The 23,651-nt window shown below is 43.4% G+C and overlaps 1 protein-coding gene across 12 annotated transcripts; it reads right to left on the bottom strand.

Annotated features, from left to right (window-relative positions):
• Nucleotides 1–115: 115 nt before the first annotated feature.
• Nucleotides 116–23,641, bottom strand: fsd1l (fibronectin type III and SPRY domain containing 1-like). 12 transcript variants are annotated; one of them, XR_004575217.1, is made up of 15 exons: nucleotides 22,483–22,676; nucleotides 14,152–14,247; nucleotides 13,845–13,976; nucleotides 13,097–13,198; nucleotides 12,483–12,505; nucleotides 11,796–11,917; nucleotides 8,192–8,401; nucleotides 7,976–8,074; nucleotides 7,740–7,869; nucleotides 6,431–6,463; nucleotides 4,701–4,798; nucleotides 4,024–4,275; nucleotides 3,053–3,141; nucleotides 1,827–2,830; nucleotides 116–1,790 (listed from the first exon to the last, which is right to left on the bottom strand). XR_004575217.1 is itself a non-coding variant. In XM_029117021.2 (14 exons), the coding sequence occupies exons 1-14, from the start codon at nucleotides 23,523–23,525 to the stop codon at nucleotides 2,708–2,710; spliced, it is 1,524 nt and encodes a 507-aa protein (XP_028972854.1). In that variant the 5' UTR covers nucleotides 23,526–23,641; the 3' UTR covers nucleotides 116–2,707. The 12 variants fall into 12 exon arrangements, 10 of the variants coding, with proteins under 10 accessions (XP_028972854.1, XP_034145940.1, XP_028972857.1 ...); XR_003777856.2 differs by having other exon boundaries at nucleotides 116–2,083; nucleotides 2,158–2,830; XM_029117021.2 differs by lacking the exon at nucleotides 22,483–22,676 and adding an exon at nucleotides 23,511–23,641 and having other exon boundaries at nucleotides 116–2,830.
• Between the last annotated feature and the right edge of the window lie 10 nt (nucleotides 23,642–23,651).

Raw genomic sequence — 23,651 nt, 5'->3', positions numbered from 1 at the left:
GGACGATTTTCTGTCCAAATAATGAATGTATTTTTTAACAAAAGTATAAAAATTATTATTGGGTGGATTATGAAGTGATCAATGTGGAAAAACTATGAAAAAACATGGTCAGGTAGCCTGGGGGAAAACAGTTTATTTGGTGTTCAACAGAGAGGAGAGATCTAACGAATCACATATTGCAGTCAAATATCACAAAAAATATCTTTGTAAAGTGTGAACTTTACTCAAAGGGTTGGCCCACGTTAGGACAACAGCACGTTCCTTCTGATAGGGCCCAACAAAGAACACCAGCATGAAAAATATGGTAGAAAATAACCAAAAATGTACAACAGTTCCATGACTAGTATATGAGACTTGATAATGATGCATAAATGGGTCAGTTATTGTTTTGTAAGAATAATTTTTTGCACAATAATTCAGATTTTTTTTTACATTAAGACCACTGAGATAACTTAAATATGTCAACAGAAAATATTCATAATTTCACAATATAATGTAAGTAATACATGAAATGTAATGTGTTGACAGTGTTGAGCAATATGACCAGCTGTTATTTTCCACTTTGCTGAATTATTGCAATGACATCTTCCATACACCAGGTGGCAGAAGATAAAGTATTTCCATTACAATTCCCCCTTTAAAAAAAATCTTTGGTGATGGTATCGACACAATTATTTGACAGATATTTCACTCAAGCTGACAGTGCCCACAATTATCAACATAATTACCAATATATATTAATATCTCCCTTTTTTTGCCCTTTTTCAAATTGTGTAGCTAATTGAAGTCCCGCTGTTTGAGCCATATGGCATGACATTCTCAACGCATTAATGGTACAGTAATAGTAGTGGCAACTGACTGAAAGTGTGTCCCTTAATGGCACCATAAGCCCTATATAGTGTGCATTTCTCAACTATATAGGGAGCAGGGTGCCATTTGGCACGCAGAAGACATGAATAAGAACACGTACAACGTCCAGCTTCCAAAGGGAGGCATCGTAAATGGTGCCCTATTCCCTGCATGGTGAACTGATTTTGAGCAGGGTGACTGGAGCTCGGGGGCAAAAGGAGTACACGTTATGGACATGAGGGTGCCATTTGGGATGCTTGTCCGCCCCAGCCTGGTCCAGCTAACGGACAGTGTCTGAGGCAGAACTTGTGAACATAAGAAAAGGGTTGCATCCAAAGCAGCACTAAGTATCATACAGTATCATACACTGTGCAAACGTCCTACATCATTTAAGTCAAGCCTACTTCAGGTCGTGGATAGGGTGAACTTCCAGTTTTGTTCAAACAATGCATTTACAGTAGCATTCTGAAGAAACAGAGGGGCTCAAACAAAACATTGCCTCTATGATAGAGTAGTCTCACCTTCATACAGTCTCACACACACACACACACACACACAAGTTAATATACAGCTGGCATATCATCAACAGGGTTTGTCGTCATACCAAAGCACACCTTCACATGTTCAAGAGAGACTGAATGATTTACAACTCAGCATTCAAACTACAACAAGGGAGAACAAAGTGCACTCATCTATTCCCTGATTAAGCGCCTAGCATTCCTGATACAGAATTACTATCCTATAGGTGTCGTATCCTGACACAGTGGGTCCCTGTGTCAGTCTCCCAGCAGACCAAACAGACATGTTTATTTTTGCCCCAGATAAGCACACTTGAAAACACTTGACTCAACTAATCATTGTGCTTTTGGGAGTAATGGAGCACTGGAGTTGGGAAGCACTGTGTTTGGGAGCTGAAGCATGGTTAAGGGGTTCCACGACACCTTACTCTGAAGCATGGTTAAGGGGTTCCACGACACCTTACTCTGAAGCATGGTTAAGGGGTTCCACGACACCTAAGTCTGAAGCATGGTTAAGGGGTTCCACAACACCTTACTCTGAAGCATGGTTAAGGGGTTCCCTCGACACCTAAGTCTGAAGCATGGTTAAGGGGTTCCCTCGACACCTAAGGCTGAAGCATGGTTAAGGGGTTCCCTCGACACCTAAGTCTGAAGCATGGTTAAGGGGTTCCCTCGACACCTAACGCTGAAGCATGGTTAAGGGGTTCCCTCGACACCTAAGTCTGAAGCATGGTTAAGGGGTTCCCTCGACACCTAACGCTGAAGCATGGTTAAGGGGTTCCCTCGACACTTTACATTAGAACTAGATTATTGTCCAACCCTTTTCTTGGAGCAGTACTGTCCTGCATGCTCTCTGTCCAACCCCAGATGTACCTGATTCAGGTTATCAACCAGCTAATTATTAGAATCAAGTGTGCTATCTGAGGATTAGAAGACCACAAGACAGTCATTGTCCAGGAACAGGATTTGATCTTAAAGGTTGATGCTTCCTTGAAAGGTCTGGAGCTGGTTGGTTAAACTGCAAGGAGCTGCGAAGGCGAGGCTGGTTTTGTTTCCTCCAGACAAAATAAAGGCTCAGGGTTTTGGCCTGTATGGCAGATGCAGCGGCTGGCTTGATACAACTGACATATCAGGAACAGGAAGAGTTGTACTTGCACAGGAAGCAGGAAGTCAGAACAGGAGCCAGTTCAGTTGATCGTTTGGTTGTGTCCACAGTGGCACCCAATTCACTATAAAGTGTACAACTTTAACCCTACTAGGACCCTACGCAGGCTTTGGTTGGAAGTGGTGCACTACACAGTGAATAGAGTTCATTAGGGCTGTGGTCACTGAGCGGGTGGCTACTGGGCCATGCTGTTCAGACTGCTGTTGGATCCTCCCAAACCGTTCTCAGTCTTGTGGAAACTCCTGACGGCACTGGGGACCTGCATGCCCGTGGACAGGCTTAGACCTCCACACCAAACCTGGTGACAACACAACACACTTCACTAATAAACCTCTCTGTTAGAAGACTCCAAACGCCACACCAGAGAACCGGATTTCCTTGTCTAAACACGGAGATCATTTAGGATTTTATTCTAGTCAATGTGGTATTCACATCACCCAGGTGAGCAGTAAGTAGAGAGACAGACAGCTGTTCCAAAGGCATGGCAGAGTGGCAGTTCCCCGAAACACAAACAACTCACCATGAAGGCTGGGACAACAGGTTGACTGAACTTAGCCTTGAACGTGTGGATCAGCTGCTTTGTTTCAGCGTTATAGAAAGAGAGTTGTCCTGAGGGAGGCAAAATACAGAATTTAGGCCAAAGAAACCTACTGGTTGAAACTTGTGTAATACACAGAGAACACATGATTAAAACAGTCATGTGATGTACAGTGAAGGGGCAGATGGTTGAAATCCAATATGGCAGTATCCAATGGTCTATCCACATCCCATGGTCACAGCCCCCTGAGGGATATAGAATTACCTTCCGGCAGACTCGAAGACACACCAACATCAGTGACCTATGTCCAATGATAGGGGCTACCTTGTTACACTGACATTGTCAACCACTTAAGAGTACAGGACAACTCTGGACACAGCTGCAATTCAAATATGATCCAAGAACTATCCACTGCCAGAGATACAGTATATTGAATGTTACTGCTCATGTGCTGTTATGTAATACAGTGTATGGATCAATTGACACCTAGAGAACTGAGTTGCAAGGAGAGCAACTTTGCTTTAGTTTTTTATAGGGGGGACAAACTGTATGCCTTTGACTTCAGTACTTAATTACTGTAGGACACTCTGAAAAGGAGCAGCTGTTGAATTGAGTAATTGATTGAGTACCTCAATATTTAAAATGATTCATATTTTATAAAGCCCTTTTCAATTCAACATTTGTCACTGAGTGCTTATAAAGACACCCAGTCTAAAACCCCAAAGAGCAAGCAACAACAAAGCAACGATGGACAGTTGCTAGGAAAAACCCTGGAAGAAACCTAGAAAGGAACCAGACTCAAAGCGGTATCCAGTCCTCTGGCAGTGCCGGGTGAACAGTGCAAGACTGTGACCTTTTAAAGCCACAATTTACAGAAATATATTTACATGTTTTGCCAGAATCCAGTTCAGAATGCACAAGCCAAACCTGTTCACGCTACTCTAGGAACCCACCTCCATCTATGTCACAGAAGACTCCGATGCGGTCTGGTGCGGCTGTGTCCAGACTCTTGGCCTTGTTGTTGTGTTTGGCAGCGAAGGAGGTCTGCAGCCAGTTGTTGATGTGGATGCACCAGCTGGTGTTGGTTTTACCGAGCTGGTCAAACTTGCCCAGGTTCCTGTAGGCCACGCCCACGCTGTAGGACTTACAGTCTTTCAGGGCCTTCACCTCCCAGTAGTGCTGACCTCCATCCATACTGGAATCACCTGGGATGATGCAGAAGGCATTTGGATCATATTTTTGCTGGCTGAACAGTCTGTTTTGTATTGACAGAACCAGACATCTTGCTTGATGCCTAAGACACCCCGTTACCAACTAAAATAAAATGTCATGACTTTAAATAGAGCCTGTGATGGAGGCTGTTTTGCCATAGAAGCTCAGTTTGTAGAGCATGGTGCTTAAAATGACAGGGTTGTAAGTTTGATTCCTATGGAATCAATTCTCACTCTGGAGAAGAGCATCAGTTAAATTACAAAAGTAAAAAGTGGATTTGCTGCATTGAACACCAATATGAAAAGCTTTATTGCAGTTCTACAGGATTTCACCAGAGGGCGAAATCATAAATATTGGCAATGGGGTCCAAAACGGCTGGGTTTAGCGTATATTCATCCCCACATGTGTGTGTGTTTACCTAACACAGTGTACGACTCCCCTGTGAACCTGTCTCTGCCTCCTCTGATGGCAGGTGACCGCGTCATCGACGTTCTCTTGGGAGATGGAGTTCCACTTCTACAGACGGGAGGAAGCAGGCAGGAGACAAGAGGAACACATCTGACATTTGTCTAAAGACGGACACATCAGACCGACAGCTGTGTGAACAGGGACGCTGTGGAGACGCCCGTCTCTTATGGGACATCCAGCTGGATGGACTTAGAGACATGGTTCTCCTCAGTGTCCAGCAGGTGACTAATAAGACAAGCCCATGCCTGAGTGACGCACTATGATAAGGTACGAAATGGGGTGTGAACACATTCGTCAAACACTGTTAGAACAAAAACAACCAACCCAGTGGAGTTAGACGCCCAAACCCAGGCTGACAGAGACACGGACAGAAGAAATGGCAACAAAGAGACTAATTTAAATGTGCTCTAAGTGATCGTGGCATAAAGGACTGTTTCAGGTTGAAATTTAGTGGTGGGATACTCCTCGAGCAGTTAGGAACAGACCTGTGACCTCTACAGCCCAAAACATACAATATGACTCAGCAATCTACTACACTGGCACTATGAAAGGCTTACTACTTTTCAAAATGGTTCCTAGTTTAAAGCCCTGGCTGATATAGGGCTTGGTGGAATTTAGATGTGACCAATCTCCTCTCCCGTCGCTCCACTCTAATGTGCTCAGCCCTTACTGGCCACTGGGATTCCCAGGATCTCCGGGGGATTCCAGCAGCTCGTGGGGGTGTCAGCCGGGCCCATCTGCTGCATGGCTCTTATGATCAGGGGACTCTGAACAACAGCTGGCAGATGACAGGGGCTCGGCCAATAGGCAGACAGATGATATAGGCGCCGTGACGAATACGATGGGATTTCGTTTGTTTAGTGCCAGCCTCTTCAACACTGTTACTGTATAGCTCCCCTACTGTATGTGGGACACACCCCTCCCAAGACCTGTAGGGGCGTGGTTTAGAGGAGGGTGGATCTATAGCAACGGGGTGAGAGGCTGTTGTGACCTAATGTGGAAAAGGACTACATAATGGAGCTGGCAGGATTTCAATGCCGTGGATAGGGTCACTGTTTTTGTCTGAGAGAGGGATGTGATTGGTTTCTGTGGACACTATATGAAAACGAATGACAGGACAAACATGGATCTCTACAGTACACACACTACAGTATAATGAATTGTTACTCACCAGAACCATTGGTTGCCAGCATAGGAAAAATGTGTAAAAGCAAAATCAATGCTGTGCTATTAAGTGTACATTGATTCTGTAAAAGACATTGGTCGCCTAGGAATAGAAGTTCATTAGATTTCCTTTTGTCACCATTTCTTCAGAAGAGCAGAGGAAAGAAAAAGGCAAGAACCCTAAAGGGTTTTGGAAAGAGAGAGTTAAGACAGATGTCATTTACAGATGGAGGGGCTTTCAAAGGGACAAAACAGAACCAGATTCTTTGTGGTGGAAACATTGTCCAGTGTCATATTTTAAATGAATTTAGTTGGCCAAATCGAATGTCAAGTGAAAAGCGACTCCCCACACCTGTAGATGCTATGTTGGCTGTGGTTTGTTAGAAAGTAGAAGCATCACCTCAGACGGTCTCAACCTGATCTCACTTACAGGTAGCGTCTAATGTCACAGGTTACAGGTAACACTACATTCAGGTAGCCTAATGCTACAACCTACAGCTAGAGTCACGTGATCACCTTGCCATGTTCTTCAGATTGGTTAGGTGTGCACTGTTGACAAAAAAGCATAAGAGCATCTGATTAAAATAAAAACATTCCATTAAGTCCAGTGTGGAGTTTTTAAACCGCTTTATCTCAAGGTTGTCCAGAGGTTGTGCTGCTACTATTTTAGCAAAAACCCTCTTCTCTATAATTTACCACTTTCCTGTTAAATAGTCTAAAAAGACTTGACTAAATGTGAAAAGGTTTTCCATGCCATTAGGCACTAAATCACACTAATCCTTTACTCTTACAGACAAAAGAAACCTTAAATGTATGTCTCTCCAGAAGCAGGGGGTACAATGTATGTTATATAACTGTATGGTAACATCACAAACTATTTCCATAAGAAGAGGTCCCAGTCAAACTCATTTTCTCAGTCTATCAACAACACTGGACCTTTAAAGTGTAAACCAATGTGTTCATCTATTGAGAAAAAGAAGCCTAAACTTGGCACACAGTATTCAGAGTAGCTGCACTGCAAATGGATACCCAAGGTATGAGAACCAGCTTTTCAATAAAACATTAGCTTCTAAAGTGTCCAGCTGCTCCTGAAAGGACCTACACACAAAAGGTCCTTTTCAAACTTCTGCTCAATAGAAAGGACTGTGCCCCTTTGACTCAGAAGAATGTGAAATCTAAAAATGTCAGTTGAATTCTAGCCTGGTTTCCGATCCGTTTGTTCAGTTTTGTCAAAGCTGTCACAAGAAAAGTGAAGAAGATCATTAAGGATTTACATTTTATTAGGATCGCCATGAGCCAGAGGCAGCAGCTACTCTTCGGCAGGATTCGAGATCCTGGACTCATTTGTTCCTTAAACAGAATGTGACACTAAACCTTGGCGGTATGCACTTGGGTTCATATTTCAGAATGAATACTGAATGATCTCCATCAATCCCAGAATCCTTCTGACAGTTTGATAACTTAAACTTGATGCGATGGGGATGTGAGGACAGCGCCTTAACATTGGAGTTGGCAAGACTGCACTTACAGATCCAAGACCAGGACAGGTCAACTGCAGTACCAGGCAAAAACATCAAGAAATATCCTACAGTGACCCCTGGCCCTATGTGGTCCTATGTGGAGATCATACAGGATTTGACAATTTGGGATCAGCGCCGTCTTGCTCTCGGATTGGGGAAGCGTCATCGTACTGCAAATATCCAACAGGTCCCCTAACGTCTTTGGAGAGTCTGGGTTTCATTAGGAACACACTGTGTGGATCTCAGGTCAATGGACAGGGCGGCATTCCTTAGGAGCCACCCGGGTGGATCAGATGGCGTCTCACCTGCCCTTGTTCTCTTTGCCCTTCACCTTGCTGTCCAGCCCCTTCCCTCCCTGGGGGTCCCATTCCACGCTGCAGTCCTCCACCTTCAGGTTCAAGTGGGACGATGACGAATCAAAGCCAAAGTTAAACGCTGGGAAGAAGTCAATCGAGCAAAAGGAGAAGTAGTTTCGTGTCAGAGGAAAAACTTCATGGACAAATACATTTACATTAATGTAGCAATGAATATGTATTTCTACCTCTGGTTTCCAAGGTTACTAGGTCAGAATATTCCCCAGCTGCTGCCTTGTTACAGGCTCGAACTCGGACGTTCAGGAACCTGGAGTCAAACTTCAGACCTGCAGGACAAGTGTAAATAAACTCACTTGTGTATTCAAAGGAACTCACCCATTGTTTAAAGCAATTCAAAACAGTGGAGTAACGTTTAAAAAAAAAAACAGGAAGCTGAACAATACCTGTCAGTGAGTATTCTGTGGTCTTGATAGAATCTACCACCTCCCAGCTTCGTTCGTCTTTGACACGAGGTAGTCCTTCGTGATTGGTCTTTCTGTACTCAAGGATGTAGTGGTCAATCTTGCTGTCTTCAACAGGCATCTTCCAGGCTATCGACACAGTGTTGTCTGACACCAGGCAGTCGCCTACATCGATCTCTGGGGCACGGGGCACTGAAATCACATAACAAGGAAGGAGGACGTTGTTTTTGTAACAGCAGGAACAGGTCCTTGTGTGGACAAATATTTACAACTTCTGTGTTGTTTTTGCAATTAACAAACATTGTTTTAACAATGTTTTCACTATCAAGCGCTGTGTTTTACCTACCCATAAAAATGTGTAGATAACATAGTATCAATCAATCATGATCAAGAACATAAAAAGAAAGGGATAGATATTGAGGTGTGAGATAGATTAGGGTAGAGAGAGACTAAAAGTAGAAGGTGGTTTGTAGTAGATAGGAAAACTTTGTTAATGGAAGGTCTCTGTGGGTCTAAGAATCATTTCATTTAGGCGTCTCTATGACTTTAAGTCCAAAAAAATAATCATACATCGATTTTAGTTTTCCTTTTGTAAATGAATCATAAGCATTTTTGAACCTCACAGAACCTCGCATTCTCAAGAATTCTCTGGTACAATATGGAATTCATGGTTGAGTCAATGATGGCAGGCTGTCTTGGCCAGGCTCTGAGGCAGCAAAGCAGCCCCATACCAAAATGCCACCGCCTCCATGCTTTACAGTTGGTATCTGTTTCTTCTGTTGAAAGGCAGTGTTTTCGCTTAACATGTCATCTGGCATTGCAGCCAAACAATCCACCTTTGACTTCGCTCTCCAGAGCTCATTGTTCCAGTAGTGTTGGTCTTTGGCCAGGTGTTGTCTGGCAAATGTAAATTGTCTTGATTTCCTTTTTTTGAGAAGAGAGGTGTCTTGTAGATCCCTGGATGTTACCCTGGAGTTGTTTGGGACTTCTATGAGCCTCTTTAGGTAAGGTCTTGTGGTGAATATGGTGGGACAATCTTTTCTATATAGCCTGGCAGCGGTTATCTGTCAAACTGCGGCATGATGTAGTTCAAAAGGCTTTGTAACCCCTCCCAAATTCATGGGCATCAATAATCTTTCTTCTGTGGGCCTTGGATAAGTCATTTGATCTTGGCATGATGTCCTTTTTTCTTCTTCCCACAAAAGGAAATTGAATATTTATTTAATGTTTTTTGTATGAAATGTTAAATTGGGTTACTTTTATCAATGAATGTGGTTAGAAATTAGCACAAATATCCATGTGTGCAAATACTTACTCATTCACATGACAGTACATCTATAAACCAGGAGGATTGGTTGAGTGTAGTACAGTGAAGCGGTTACAGTTTGGAAGTGGCTTGACATGGTGAGCCTTATAAGTCTGTATCGGACAGACGGTTGTTCCCAATTAATCAATGTCTTCTGCTCTCCAAAGAAGAGGAGGCCAGTCTGAGCTGTGCTGCTTATTTCATTTTCTTTAAGGTACATTGGAGCCCCAGCCCTGCTCTTCTGCTCCAGTAAACATCAGGCCCTGTGGCCACAGAGAGAAGCACCGATGACAGTCAGCCTCGTTATATCACACACACGCACACACACACGCACACACTTTTCCACCCCTTTCTCTATCCGCTAACCATTCTGCCTAAAATTAACCCAGACTCATCACCCTACATCTAAACCTAAAATGAATCCAAATTCTAACTGGAAACCTAACCGGAAACCTAACCAGAAATCTTTATTTTTGAGGAACGACAATGAACCAGAATTGTCAGTTATTCCTGTCTTTTATGGGGACTTCTGGTCCCACAGGGAACAGGATCACAGGCGTATATTCATCTTGAAGATACAAAAGCAGTTCTCCTATGCTGATGGACCAACAACAGTGCCATGCCAACTTGATGAATTACACCCAAATCTGTGGACTTACAGACCTTACTGAAATAGTAAACATGGCTATGGAAACACAGTAACATTAAACCATACAGACTATCATTGACATGACCACTACAGGATGGGTTCACTTACATCACAAATGAAGACAGCCCAAATCAGTTCCCTCAAAAATATTGTTGTAGTTCAGTGCTCAGGGCGTCAGTGGTCTAGATTAGTGCTCAGGGTGTCAGTGGTCTAGTTTAGTGCTCAGGGTGTCAGTGGTCTAGTTTAGTGCTCAGGGCGTCAGTGGTCTAGTTTAGTGCTCAGGGTGTCAGTGGTCTAGTTTAGGTGTGTGAGTGGTAGGGCAACATTTGAATCAGGTGTGTGAGTGGTAGGGCAACATTTGAATCAGGTGTGTGAGTGGTAGGGCAACATTTGAATCAGGTGTGTGAGTGGTAGGGCAACATTTGAATCAGGTGTGTGAGTGGTAGGGCAACATTTGAATCAGGTGTGTGAGTGGTAGGGCAACATTTGAATCAGGTGTGTGAGTGGTAGGGCAACATTTGAATCAGGTGTGTGAGTGGTAGGGCAACATTTGAATCAGGTGTGTGAGTGGTAGGGCAACATTTGAATCAGGTGTGTGAGTGGTAGGGCAACATTTGAATCAGGTGTGTGAGTGGTAGGGCAACATTTGAATCAGGTGTGTGAGTGGTAGGGCAACATTTGAATCAGGTGTGTGAGTGGTAGGGCAACATTTGAATCAGGTGTGTGAGTGGTAGGGCAACATGTGAATCAGGTTTGTGAGTGATTGGGCAAAAACAAAAACATGCACCCCTTTGGGTCGTGGGGACCAGGATTGGGAAACACTGGTCTAGTTTAATGCTCAGGTCTGTGTGGGTGTTGTTTCAGGACACGCGTGTTCTCTCTGTGCAGGCAGTGACACAACGTAGAGCCTCAGGAACCCTGGATGACACAGTACCAGGAGCAAGAGGAGGCAGGAGGAAGGAGAGAGCCCGTAGACTGAAGGCTGAGTGTGAGCAAAACAGAACTGTATAATAATGTAATGGGAGCGGCAGTCACAGCACATTACAGTATTCACTCATGAAGCGCCGTGTTCCACTAAAACCTACAGAAGAGTCAGAACAGATCGGCGCTAAACCTGACTAGTAAACACTGGTCCATACCGTGTATAACGAGATGTCTGAAGAAAAAATGTCAGAACACTCGTCCTAACTGTCTACACACATGTCATTGCAGTATAAAAACAACCCCTGACAATTATTTGGCACAACAGTCTGTCTCTGGTCAGAGAGAAAAGCTCTTCTACATGAACTAACCACAGACCAGGATTACAGCAGCTGCCCCATGGGCAGAGCATGGACTGGACAACGTTCAGAGAAAACATCCTAGGGAACTGGGAGTGATTTTCTCACGAGCCACACAAGTTGGAAAGAAAGTAAGGAAATAACAAATATTTTTCGTACAAAGTAGATCTAATACCAATACATTAAAAAAAATGCAACTGCTGCTCAAGGCTTCTGTGGGACGACACGAGCGTAAGGGTCATATTTCAATATGATGCCATCACGCTGTCATCATTCGATGTCATTCCCAACTTGTATAATGGAGATCAGGTTGAGAAACAGAATCACAGGCAGTTTTGGACCATTACGTACCTGGCAGGAACTGGAGGTTCTGGAGGAGCTGTCGTTCCTGGGAGAAGTCCACCATCAGGTGACTCATGCTCTCTGTGGCCTTGGGCTTCATGGTCAGTCTGAATGCTGGGGCCATGGTGACTCTGAGGGGAGGGGGCAGTCAGTACTTCCACGGCAGGCCAACACTGAATCCTAAAGCAACCCCAAGACTCATAGAGCATACAGTAGCAATGCCAATGGGATCGAGTCCTGCACTGGCCAACCTTATGAATACAAAAGGTATGCAGAACCAAGTCGCTTGGTAATAAAAGGATCTACCAGAAGGCATATACAGTACAGGCATGTATTTCTATAGACTATATAGTGGTCAGATCAGGGCAGCTGGATTAGGGGTTGATTTGAGATTCAGGGTAGTAACACAGCACTCTTGCTCGGAGGCGCACACACACACCACACACACACCACACACACACACACCTGGGGCTTAGTCATAGCAAACTGAGAATCACATACAGCACGTGTCTAAACGGCAGCTGCATATATTACTTTCAGTTGACTGACCAGAAGGCCCCACATTGTCACCAATTACATGCAGAAGTAAAACGACAAAATCACTAACCCCCCCCCAAAAAAACACACTGTGCTATGTAACTAAGCTAGCCTTGTCACACCATTCAGCCTTACTGAAGAAGGGAAGTGGGGCCATACCTATCTTTGATCTGCTTGGCAGCCTTGGAAGAACAACAGCAGAGAAGGAGGAGAAAAAGAGATGGGCCATTAGTACTGCCATGCAGGTCATGGTTGGTGGGCATGCAGTTCTGAGACTGGTAGTTCACACACACAGACAGACACGGACAGACACAGACAGACAGAGACAGACACACACAGACACAGACAGACACGGACAGACACGGACAGACAGAGACAGACACACAGACACAGACAGACAGACACACAAACACAGACAGACACACAGACAGACACACAGACACAGACAGACAGACACACAGACGGAAGCTGAAGGAGAGCCTGTTGAGGGACACAGAGTCAAGCAGCAGTGTGATTGGCTGTATTACAGAACAGAGGCCCCTCCCCGGTCAACCACAGAAGACAATAACATACTGTTACTGTGTAAAAAAATACAAGAGGGAAACCCGAACATAGTTGGTTAGTTAAGGAGAAAACAAAGCTGTTTGAACCTAGTGTGACTCAACATTGACCATTACTCACTTCCTTTTGTCTGCTGATCACAGTCAAATAATGTTGTGATCTAAGGCCCACCCACCACTCAGCGGTGGAGGTCTGAGGCCATCAGCATGTACCTTAGTAAAGTCCTCCTCGTCTTTGATGTCCAGAGCATTGTTGGCAAACTCCAGTAGCTCCTCTGCACTCTCCAACGCATTGGTACTCTGTGTCAGTTGATTCTACGAAACAAGGAAAGAAAAAAATTGATATTTAAAGAATGACACGTCACAGGGCTGATATATTTCACCTTGAAACCTCATGTTACGGCCTGATTTGAAGAGGCCTTTATTAAAAGTACAACTGACTCAGATTTAACAACTTAAGAAATGAACCAAAACTAAACGGGTTTGTTATTCATTTACCTGATAATTAACATGATGAGACGTGATCTGGATGTATATGGGGAACCAGAATACCAGCCAGTGCCCCCCCCCCACACATACACAGAGGGATTATGGGTAATCTCTTATCTGGGGGTAATTTCAGACACTTTTTTGTTCCTGCTCAATGGACTTTAAGAGTTGGCCAGAGAACTGTCATAGCAGCACCATGACATCATAGAGAGACCGAGGGGTGTACACTGCCCTGACATTACAGCAGCACCCATCCATAAATACCAGCCTGTCTCCCACCCAGTAGCACCTCACTGACGCATGATTTGGTGGGAGGAGGCGATTTGCTGATACCTGTAGCTCGGAAGGCATCCTTACTTACAGCTGCGCTGAACTTACGGCATTAAGGTTTATGGTGGGTTTATGGCCATGTGCCTGCTGTTTGACGGTGTTAGGGTTAAAGGTTAGGGGTTAGGGTTTAAAGGTCAGGCACCTGTAGCTCATTTGCCTTCTTGGCCCCCTCTTGTTTGATTGTGTTGGTCATACTCTCCTTCATCTCATCCAGAACAGCAAACAGCGTGTCAAACTCCTCCTCTAGATCTGACACAGCTTGTGTGGTATTCACCTGTCACAAACACACACATGCTACTGATTCATCTCTGTGTCAGAACATTTCATATTAGATTCCAATGATTAAAAATGCATGGAAATTACTGTCTAATATAGTAATATCAAGGCTACTGCTGATGTTATGTTCAATGTTACTGAAAGACTTGGTTTTATTCATCTTTATGTCTTACCTGGACACCAGCCAGGGAATGACGAAGTGATTCCATGAAGATTTGGAGCTCCTCATTTTTACTGGCCAGCGTGGTGATTATCCTTTGTAGGGCCTCCTGCAACAGATACATATTCGTTAACTCTCAGCGAGAACAGGGTCAGAGGATGACATTGCTCAACCCAACTAAATCGGTTTGATGGAACTTAATGATATAACGATTATCTGGGTGAAAAAACAAATATCACATTTAGAGAACCCCAATTGTTTGTGGTACATGCTGTGGAACATTTCAGTGACAAGTTTTAATGGTTACCTTGTCTAACATTTGGTACATAATTAATGGAGTTTTTCCAACTGTTGTTTTGTAAGCTGAATTTGAGGTGTAACAGCTAGTTCTACGATAGTTTATTAATATCAACCCTCCCTAACACATACAACGCCCAGATTCCATTAAATCTACAGTTTGGTAGCATTGTGGCATTCCAGTAGACCTCAACTGTGATGGGCTAGGTGAGAGAGGTGTTGATGTCGACACTGCTTAATGCAAGAAGCCTGCGCACCTGCTAGAACAGGGGAAGGCAAACCTTTTGGCTTGGGGGCCAATTCTGAAATTAAATGGAGGGCCATTGTAATTTGTTAATCATAAATGATTTGCAGTCCAGAAAAGGGCTGTAATTAAAGCATTTATACAGTAGGTCCATTATAATTTCTACATTTAAATTCAGATTTAAATGTATAAAAATGGGCTGGTGAGCTGTTTTACTTCCCCTCAAAACGGTTTTATTATTTACCGTGGGCCAGATGGAATTGCCTCGCGCACCAGATTTGGCCCACAGGCCTTAGCTTGCCCACCCGTGTGCTATAACCTCTAACACGTTGACACATCGATGCTAACATCACTCCAGCATAAACATCCATGGAAATACAACTTTGTCTCCCCAAAGCATTCAAGCACCCTTTAGTTTCAGTCTAATTGGGCTAAAGAAAGAACAAGAGCGATGGGTGTGTGTACAGCTGCAAATATTAGATTCAACTTTACTATCATTGAACAAGTACAAGTACAGTGCAACGAAATGCAGTTAGCATCTAACCAGAAGTGCAAATAGAAGAGGGCAGAAAATGTACAAGTGTTTCATATACATATATACACATACACACACACATACACATACATACACTGAACACTTTTGTTTTTGCCTCCATTTATCATGAGCTGAACTCAAAGATCTAAGACTTTCTCTATGTACACAAAAAGCCTATTTCTCTCAAATATTGTTCACAAATCTGTCTAAATCTGTGTTAGTGAGCACTTCTCCTTTGCCAAGATAATCCATCCACCTCACAGGTGTGGCATAACAAGATGATTATTGCACAGGTATGCCTTAGGCTGGCCACAATAAAAGGCCACTCTAAAATGTGCAGTTCCATCACACACAGCACAATGCCACAGATGTCGCAAGTTTTGAGGGAGCGTGTAATTGGCATTCTGACTGCAGGAATGTCCACCAGAGCTGTTGCCCGTGAATTTAATGTTAATTTCTCCATAAGCCGCCTCCAAAGGCGTTTCTGAGAATTTGGCAGTACATCCAACCGGCCTCACAACCGCACACCCTGTGTAACCACACCAGCCCAGGACCTCCATATCCAGCATCTTCACCTCCAAGATCGTCTGAGACCAGCCACCCGGACAGCTGCTGCAACAATCAGTTTGCATTACCAAAGAATTTCTGCACAAACTGTCAGAAACCGTCTCAGGGAAGCTCATATGCATGCTCGTCGTCCTCATCGGGGTCTTGACCTGACTGCAGTTTGTCGTCGTAACCGACTTGAGTGGGCAAAAGCTCACATTCGATGGTGTCTGGCACTTTGGAGAGGTGTTCTCTTCACGGATGAATCCCGGTTTTCACAATACATTTCACCATTGTTGTGCCATTCATCCACTACCATCACCTCATGTTGTAGCATGATAATGCACAGCCCCATGTTGCAAGGATCTGTACACAATTCCTGGAAGCTGAAAACATCCCAATTCTTGCATGGCCAGCATACTCACCGGACATGTCACCCATTGAGCATGGGAGCATGCTCACCCATTGAGCATGGGGGCAAAAACAAAAGTGTTGCGTTTACAAATTGCGTTCAGTGTGTATATAGCTAGCTATCTCTGGAAAAAATTAAGAGACCACTGCACCTTTCTCTTTCCTTTCCAAAAAAGTTGAAAAGGAAAGTTTTGAGCTCATTATTTAACTGTAACTAGAATATTTTTTGGTAAACAGCCAAAATGACAAAACTTGTGTTACTATCCAATTATTTCCAGACCCAACTGTATATGTAACTAACTGAAAAATGCTGAATATGGGCAACTGAATATGTGCCCGTATTCTGAGAACAGAGGTGTTCAGCCACGTTACGAATCTCATACCTATTTCTGAAATTACCTTGTACACACGATTAAATTGCAAAAATATTTTGCTAAATTAACTAATGATAATAAATGTTTTGGTTCTAACGTAAACATACTGTGACCCTCAAACCACCATAGCTCCCATAGGCTACCGTTGTAGCTCAGAAATATGTGGTGAAAGTGTTCAGACACCTTCACTTTCTCCACTTACTTCACATGTCTCTTGAACTTGGACTTCACCTGTGGCAAGTTCAATTGATTGGATGTGATTTAGGTCCCCCACGTCACAGTGCATATCAGAGCAAAAACCAAGCCAGGAAGTCCACAGAACTCACTGTAGACAGACAGAATTGTGTGGAGGCATACGTGACATACTGCTGGAAAGAAAACCTGATCCAGAATCCCCAGAACGTCAGACTGGGGCAAACAATCTTTTTTTTGCATGACAACAACCCAAAGCACACAGCCTAGAACGTGCTAGAGTGGTTTCAGGACAAGTGTAAATGTCCTTGATTGCACTGAACATCTTTGTGGAGACCTGAAGATTACAGTTTACTGATGCTGCCCATCCAATCTGACAGACCTTAACAGGATCTGCAAGGAAGAATGGGAGAAACTTGCCAAATCCATGTGTGCAAAGCAGGTAGATGCATAACTGAAAGCTATGATTTCTGCAAAAAGGGGCTTCTACAAACAACCAAATAAAGTGCTGTGTTTAAATGTGATTTTTTTTATCTCAATAAATTGACCCAAATTTCAAAACATGATTTTGCTTTGTCGTTCTGGGGTATTGCATGTAGAATGATAGCTTTAAAAAAAAACATATAAAACATAACACAACAGAATGTGGAGAAAGTAAAGGTCTGAATGCCTTCTCAAGGCACATGTGCTATATTTGTACACAGCCCAATTATAACCTCTATGGTCAGGACCCTAACTGGCTGACAACTTGCTGCCATGAGGAAACCTGCGTTGGACAAACAGATGCATGTTGTGAGTCTGCAGCCATAGATTCTAACATAATGATTAAATCAATTAAAAACATTGGAATGCATTTACACAGGTGACCTAATTCTGATCCCCCCCGAGGGTCGTTTTACCAATCAAATCAGTTTTTTCACGGATTTTCTTTTTCAGAGTTGATCTGACATCAGAAAGGGTAGTTCTGTCTATTAGCAGCTTGGAGACAGTTATGATCTGATCCATTATGCTCTGTACTAACACTATGACCTGGCTGGTACCCCTCCATGGTTTTGTCCAGACTTAAGGACCAAGATGTGCTCTATGTAACAGTGAGACAAAGGCAAAATATGATGCAACCATCACTACGATACGGCCCTACCATTATAAAGCCATACAACCACACTTACTGCCCAAATGCTATGTGTAGTGCAAAGTTAATAACCCCTGAGACCGACCCCACCCCCCGAGACCGACCCCACCCCCCCGAGACCGACCCCACCCCCCCGAGAGCGACCACACACCCCCGAGAGCGACCACACACCCCCGAGAGCGACCACACACCCTCCGAGAGCGACCACACACCCCCCGAGAGCGACCCCACACCCCCCGAGAGCGACCCCACACCCCCCGAGAGCGACCCCACACCCCCCGAGAGCGACCACACACCCCCCGAGAGCGACCACACACCCCCCGAGAGCGACCACACACCCCCCGAGAGCGACCACACACCCCCCGAGAGCGACCACACACCCCCCGAGAGCGACCACACACCCCCGAGAGCGACCACCATTCCCGTGGAGAGCATTAAAGCGTGGTGGCATTATCATCATCCTGTTATGGGGACCCTTTTTATTAGCAGGGCTGTGAACCTGGTCGGCGCCGGGAAAGACGGGTGGAGCCAAACCAGCATTGGTGGTTGGAGGTTCACCTTTCAGCAAGACGCTGATCCTGAACACACACAGAGAATGTTCTGAACCACCAGGTCACAGGTCACGTGCCTCCTCTTAACCACACCATCTCACAACCAGTGTTGGGTCGCTCTAACTGCAGTGTTTCCTGACCATGTGCCAGTGGCCGTTTGAGATCAGCAATGTGACACCTGGTTATGGCAGGTCCAGCTCCACTGGTCAACAGGGAGGCTATTCCTGGTATAGTGTGGCGAGAGTCAACGTGCTTGCTGTTGGTAGTAATGGACAAAGCTACATACGACTTGTACACGTTTGACTGAGTTTGCCTTGTTTCTGTACAGCGTCATATTCAGTAGCCCATGTTGTGACCAGCTCAGCCTTAAAGGCTTGCTGTGGATGGCCTACATAATAAGTCATGCTGAAACTGCTATATTCTTTCTACAGGAGAAGGAGATCGTTATATTGTAACAGTCTTTCTATTGGAGAGGGGGATCGTTATATTGTAACAGTCTTTCTACTGGAGAGGGGGATCGTTATATTGTAACAGTCTTTCTACTGGACAGGGGGATCGTTATATTGTAACAGTCTTTCTACTGGAGAGGGGGATCGTTATATTGTAACAGTCTTTCTACTGGACAGGGGGATCAGGGACCATTGTAACTGCACTACATTGGAACAGGGTCCATGAGGCTCAGGTCAAAAGCAGTGCTCTAGGTAGGAAATGAAGCACCATCTTGGGACTCTGCTCTTCCATCGTTTCACTTGTATCCTTGTTTATGTCAACATATGAAGATGGAGGGACCAACACTATGAGTTCATATTCTGAACTAGTTCACAGAGTCAATCTACACTAGGTCCTTAGTGATGTCTGGACTAGGGCTGCACGATATATCGTTTCAGCATCGACATTGTGATGTACCCATCCGCAATAGTCACATTGCAGAATGTGCGATTTAGTAAAGTAAACATATATCGGTCTACAATAGCCTATATATTTTTTTCAAATGGAAAACTAGTCTTATATCTGTCTGATATAAGGTAATTTACTCTGATTTATGGGTTATTGGATACACAGTTCATTATTATTATTTTAAACACAGAGTTTGTTGCTGCACTTGGTTGACATGCAGGCTCACATGACGAAATGATGAGTGAGGAACAGGCAAAAAAAACTGAAAAGGAGAATTTGGTAGCAAAAAGAAATGCATCGACAATTATTTGCAAATATTTTGGCTACAGACAGGATGATGTTGACCAAAAACAGGTACTTTGTCGAGAGTGCCTTGCAATTGTTGCCACAACACGACGCAACACGACCAATATGTTTGATCATTTAAGGCGGCACCACTAATCTTCGTATGACGAGTGCAAAGCATCTCAATGCCGTCCAAAGCAAAAATCTATTTCGGATGCATTTGCCAGTATTACACCATACGAGAAAGGTTACAAACAGCAGAGAGAAATCACAGATTCAATAACATTTCACGTCGCCAAAGACATTGTACCAATTAACACGGTTACCAAAGAGGGTTTTAAAAACATTATCTGGTCGCTTGACAAGCGGTATGTAATGCCATCACACAACTATTTTTCTCAAGTTGCCATCCCAGAGCTGTACGGGAAATGCAAGGCACAAGTTGAAACAGAGCTGTCGCAAGTGGAATGTTTTACAGCAACAACAGACTTGTGGTCGAGCCGGACAACGGAGCCCTACATAAGTCTGACCGTCAACTTTATTAATGAGGACTTCCACCTGAAAAGTTGCTGTTTGCAAACTGCATTTTTCCCAGAGGATCATTCAAGTGAGAACATCCCAACAGGGATGAGAGAAGCTTTAGCTGATTGGGGCCTAGATAGGAGTCATCTAGTCTGTATTACGACAATGCCGCGAACATGGTGAAGGCTGCACCTTAACAAGTGGACCAGATTGCAGTGCTTTGGCCAGAGACTGCATCTTGCAGTTGGTAAGTTATGCCCAATTGCGCATTCTATTTTACTACTGTAGCTATTGTTATACTATTACTGTTACATATTAATACCTAGCAACCTTTTTTGAAATATAAACATTTCCAGAAGTTTCATACATTTTAATTGTAGAGGATGGGGCTGGGGAAGAATTAAGGATACAGACTGTCAGGTTGATAGCCAAAGCACTTTCTAAATACATCCTGTACTTTTTCATATTGCAATAAATCAATCAGAAAAACAAAATATCGCAATGTCAGTAATTTCTAATATCGTGCAACCCTAGTCTGGACCAGAATGGAATTAAGTCTTTATGCTTGACTGAGTTTTGTCCTGCATCACTTATATTCTCCTTTCATTAAAGTGTCACATGACTTTTGGCATCGGCCAACATTCACGAAGAAGAAATAGAGCTAAATATCCACAGACAGGCAAAACTTTGTGAGCCTCACACATCAACATACGTGACGATTAGGACAACATATACAATGCAACCCAGTGACTCCAAGACGCCACTATTTAAAGTTTCCATATTAATCCATACTATCAGATGGACAATACCACTTGAAACTGTAAGGGGCGTGACCCATGACCTAATGTCATTGTCCAACATGTTATATCCATAGCAGCACTGCTAACTACAACCAATCAATACCAGACATTCATAATTGATGAAGCAAGTAAAATCAGGGTTGTGTAGGACATGTAATATATGGTACTAACCATCCCTGTGAGCATTGCCAGTGTCATGCTCTTACAAGGTGAGCTACAGGGGATAGATGAAGGGCATTTCCTATTGGAGGAGCAGTCTCACATACAATATCTTTTTTGTTGTTAACTGTCTGTACGATATCGGGTCATGTGACAGTTGACAGACGTCTGAAAGTTCCTGGGGGTTCTGAGGGAGCGACGGCCATGCAACTGAGCAACAGGACATGATTAGGTTTGGAGGATTAGGGCTCCAATTCTATTTAAAGCTGCTGCCTAACACCCCAGACAGTTTAGTGAACACAATGTATGTTCACTGGAAGTAAATATGATCATCCATACATACTTAAAAACCCTAAAACGTGACATCTACTATGGACCAAGTCCAGAAACAACCATTGTCTCAAACCCCTGACCCCTATGCACTACTGCAGATCTGAGAGGAATGTGCCTTGAGATAAGCTAGAGATTCACAATATTGCTGAAGGTTTTAGCATACCCATCCCAATTGGTGCTCATTTAGTAGATAGATAACCCAATTCTAATTGACAACAGCAAACTCAGTGAGATTACCCAGGTTACATAACAGCGAGGTAACAGCAGCTGATACACGCGCCTGGCTCTAGCAGTCATGTAGCAGCTTGTGCTATACATGAAAGCTACAAAGGGTCGGGTTTAACAGGACTTAAATCCTACTATTCTAAGCAGACTATTACAGTTTCCTACAGAGATGCACAGCTGAACCCTTGTCATTGTTGCCTCACAAGGTCTTCATCTGAGAGAGAAAAATCAAACTATAGTATCCAGGATGTTTTGTAGGTTCTTTGGTTGAATGAAGGCTTTTGAAACAACTGGCCGTACGATAAGAGTGGGATCTGCAGTACTCTCGTGTATCTGTTCACAATATGAAATGACCAGTAGTCACTAGTACTATACAGTAACCACAGCAAAGGCCTTTGCCTGGGAGACAAATGTCAACTCAATGTTGTCAACTCTATTTCTGTGGGAGTATTCTAATCAGCCAGATACTCCGCAGTAAAACACATTTACTGTCCAGGAAAAACGTCAAAATGTAAATGACAGAGCTCAAACAGGATTTGTTTAAAACATGAGAGATTGTGTGACTCAGTTGAAAGACCTGAAACAGGCACATGCAATGTAATTAATGGACATTTTACTTTCCAGTGCTCAACTAAAAAACGTGCATTTTATAAAAGAAAAACATCCTCACATGGCTAACTCTCAATCTCAGGAAATTAGGCGGAATACAGCCGTCATTCGATGAAAATGTAATGGCTTTTGCTAGAGATTGACAACTAATTAAAAAAAGCAATTCAAATAGATTAATGTCCTTAACGTGTGATTACAGTGCGCTGACAGCACAGACAGTATAGCTCCTTACTGGAGTAATTTCCATTCCCGGTGTCACTTTAGTCTTTAGGATGATGTCACTCCCTCTTCTCAGACAGTAAGGGCTATAAGAAGAGGCTTGTTCCACCAGTGTGACCTCTCTATTAAGTAATACAATTAGAAGAAGCTTAAATTGACAATACTTGCTAACGGCTATGCTCTCCATTTAGTGTACTTTACGTGTTTCCTTTCTTCATCCAGAACATAAGTAGAGAGGCACATGTCTTCTTCCTGTTTCATAGTCACACCCTAGTTACACTGATAATAGAAAAAACAAAGACAAGATGGTCCTCTGATTCCTATAGGCTCTTATCAATTCACTTGCTAAATTTGACATTTAAAAACAAATGTGATACCTTTAAAATTACTCACAAACTCCCGACATGTTCTGAGAAGCATGACAAGACCAAACAAAAACACTAATTCATGATTTTTTTCGTTATGATTATTATTAAGTTTAGAGAAAATATCTGATCCCTGTTGGCAGGCAAATAAACAAACGGCCGATACTGCACACACAATACAATAAAGAATATACAATTAAGAATTCAATGACTTTCACACCTGCTCTGATCACTGTCATTGAAAACCATAATTGCTTGGAAGTAAATTAGTAGGAAGTGTTCCTGTACCATCATATCAAGTAAGTCCAAAGTCAAATACAATTAATGAGGTGTTACAGCAAAGACGTGTGAACCACAGCCGTTGAAGAATTAAGACCGATGAAAGTAGGGTTCTAAAGAAAAACTATAACTACAATTTCCAACTACGGCTAACGATTCGTTACAAGCAACCGATTTATTTTTTTGCTGCTGCATATTGCTGATTCACAATGACAAAACAGCGTAATACTAAACTAATGTTGGATATGCTTCCGATCTTTCTAAGCAAGCTCGTCTCATTACACACAACTACCACTTCAACTAACGGTGCAGCTTGAAGGCTGGACAATGTTGCCCGCATTATGCCATGCATAGCTGACGACAGAATCAGAATCGATATGAGTTCGGGTGCACTTACTTTTTGAGAGTCCATACCGAGGACCGAAACACAAATATAATCAAATCCAATGCATAAGCAGGCAGGAAGGAAGGCCAGGTTTTCTCCAAAGAGGAAGACGATTATCCCACTGTACGGCGGAGCACTGGGCACATGCGCAAT

The sequence above is a fragment of the Esox lucius genome, chromosome 23 (genome assembly GCF_011004845.1).
Source record: "Esox lucius isolate fEsoLuc1 chromosome 23, fEsoLuc1.pri, whole genome shotgun sequence".
NCBI lineage: Eukaryota > Metazoa > Chordata > Actinopteri > Esociformes > Esocidae > Esox > Esox lucius.
Note: the sequence above shows the minus strand (reverse complement) of the source record. Positions and strands in the feature narration are given on the sequence as shown.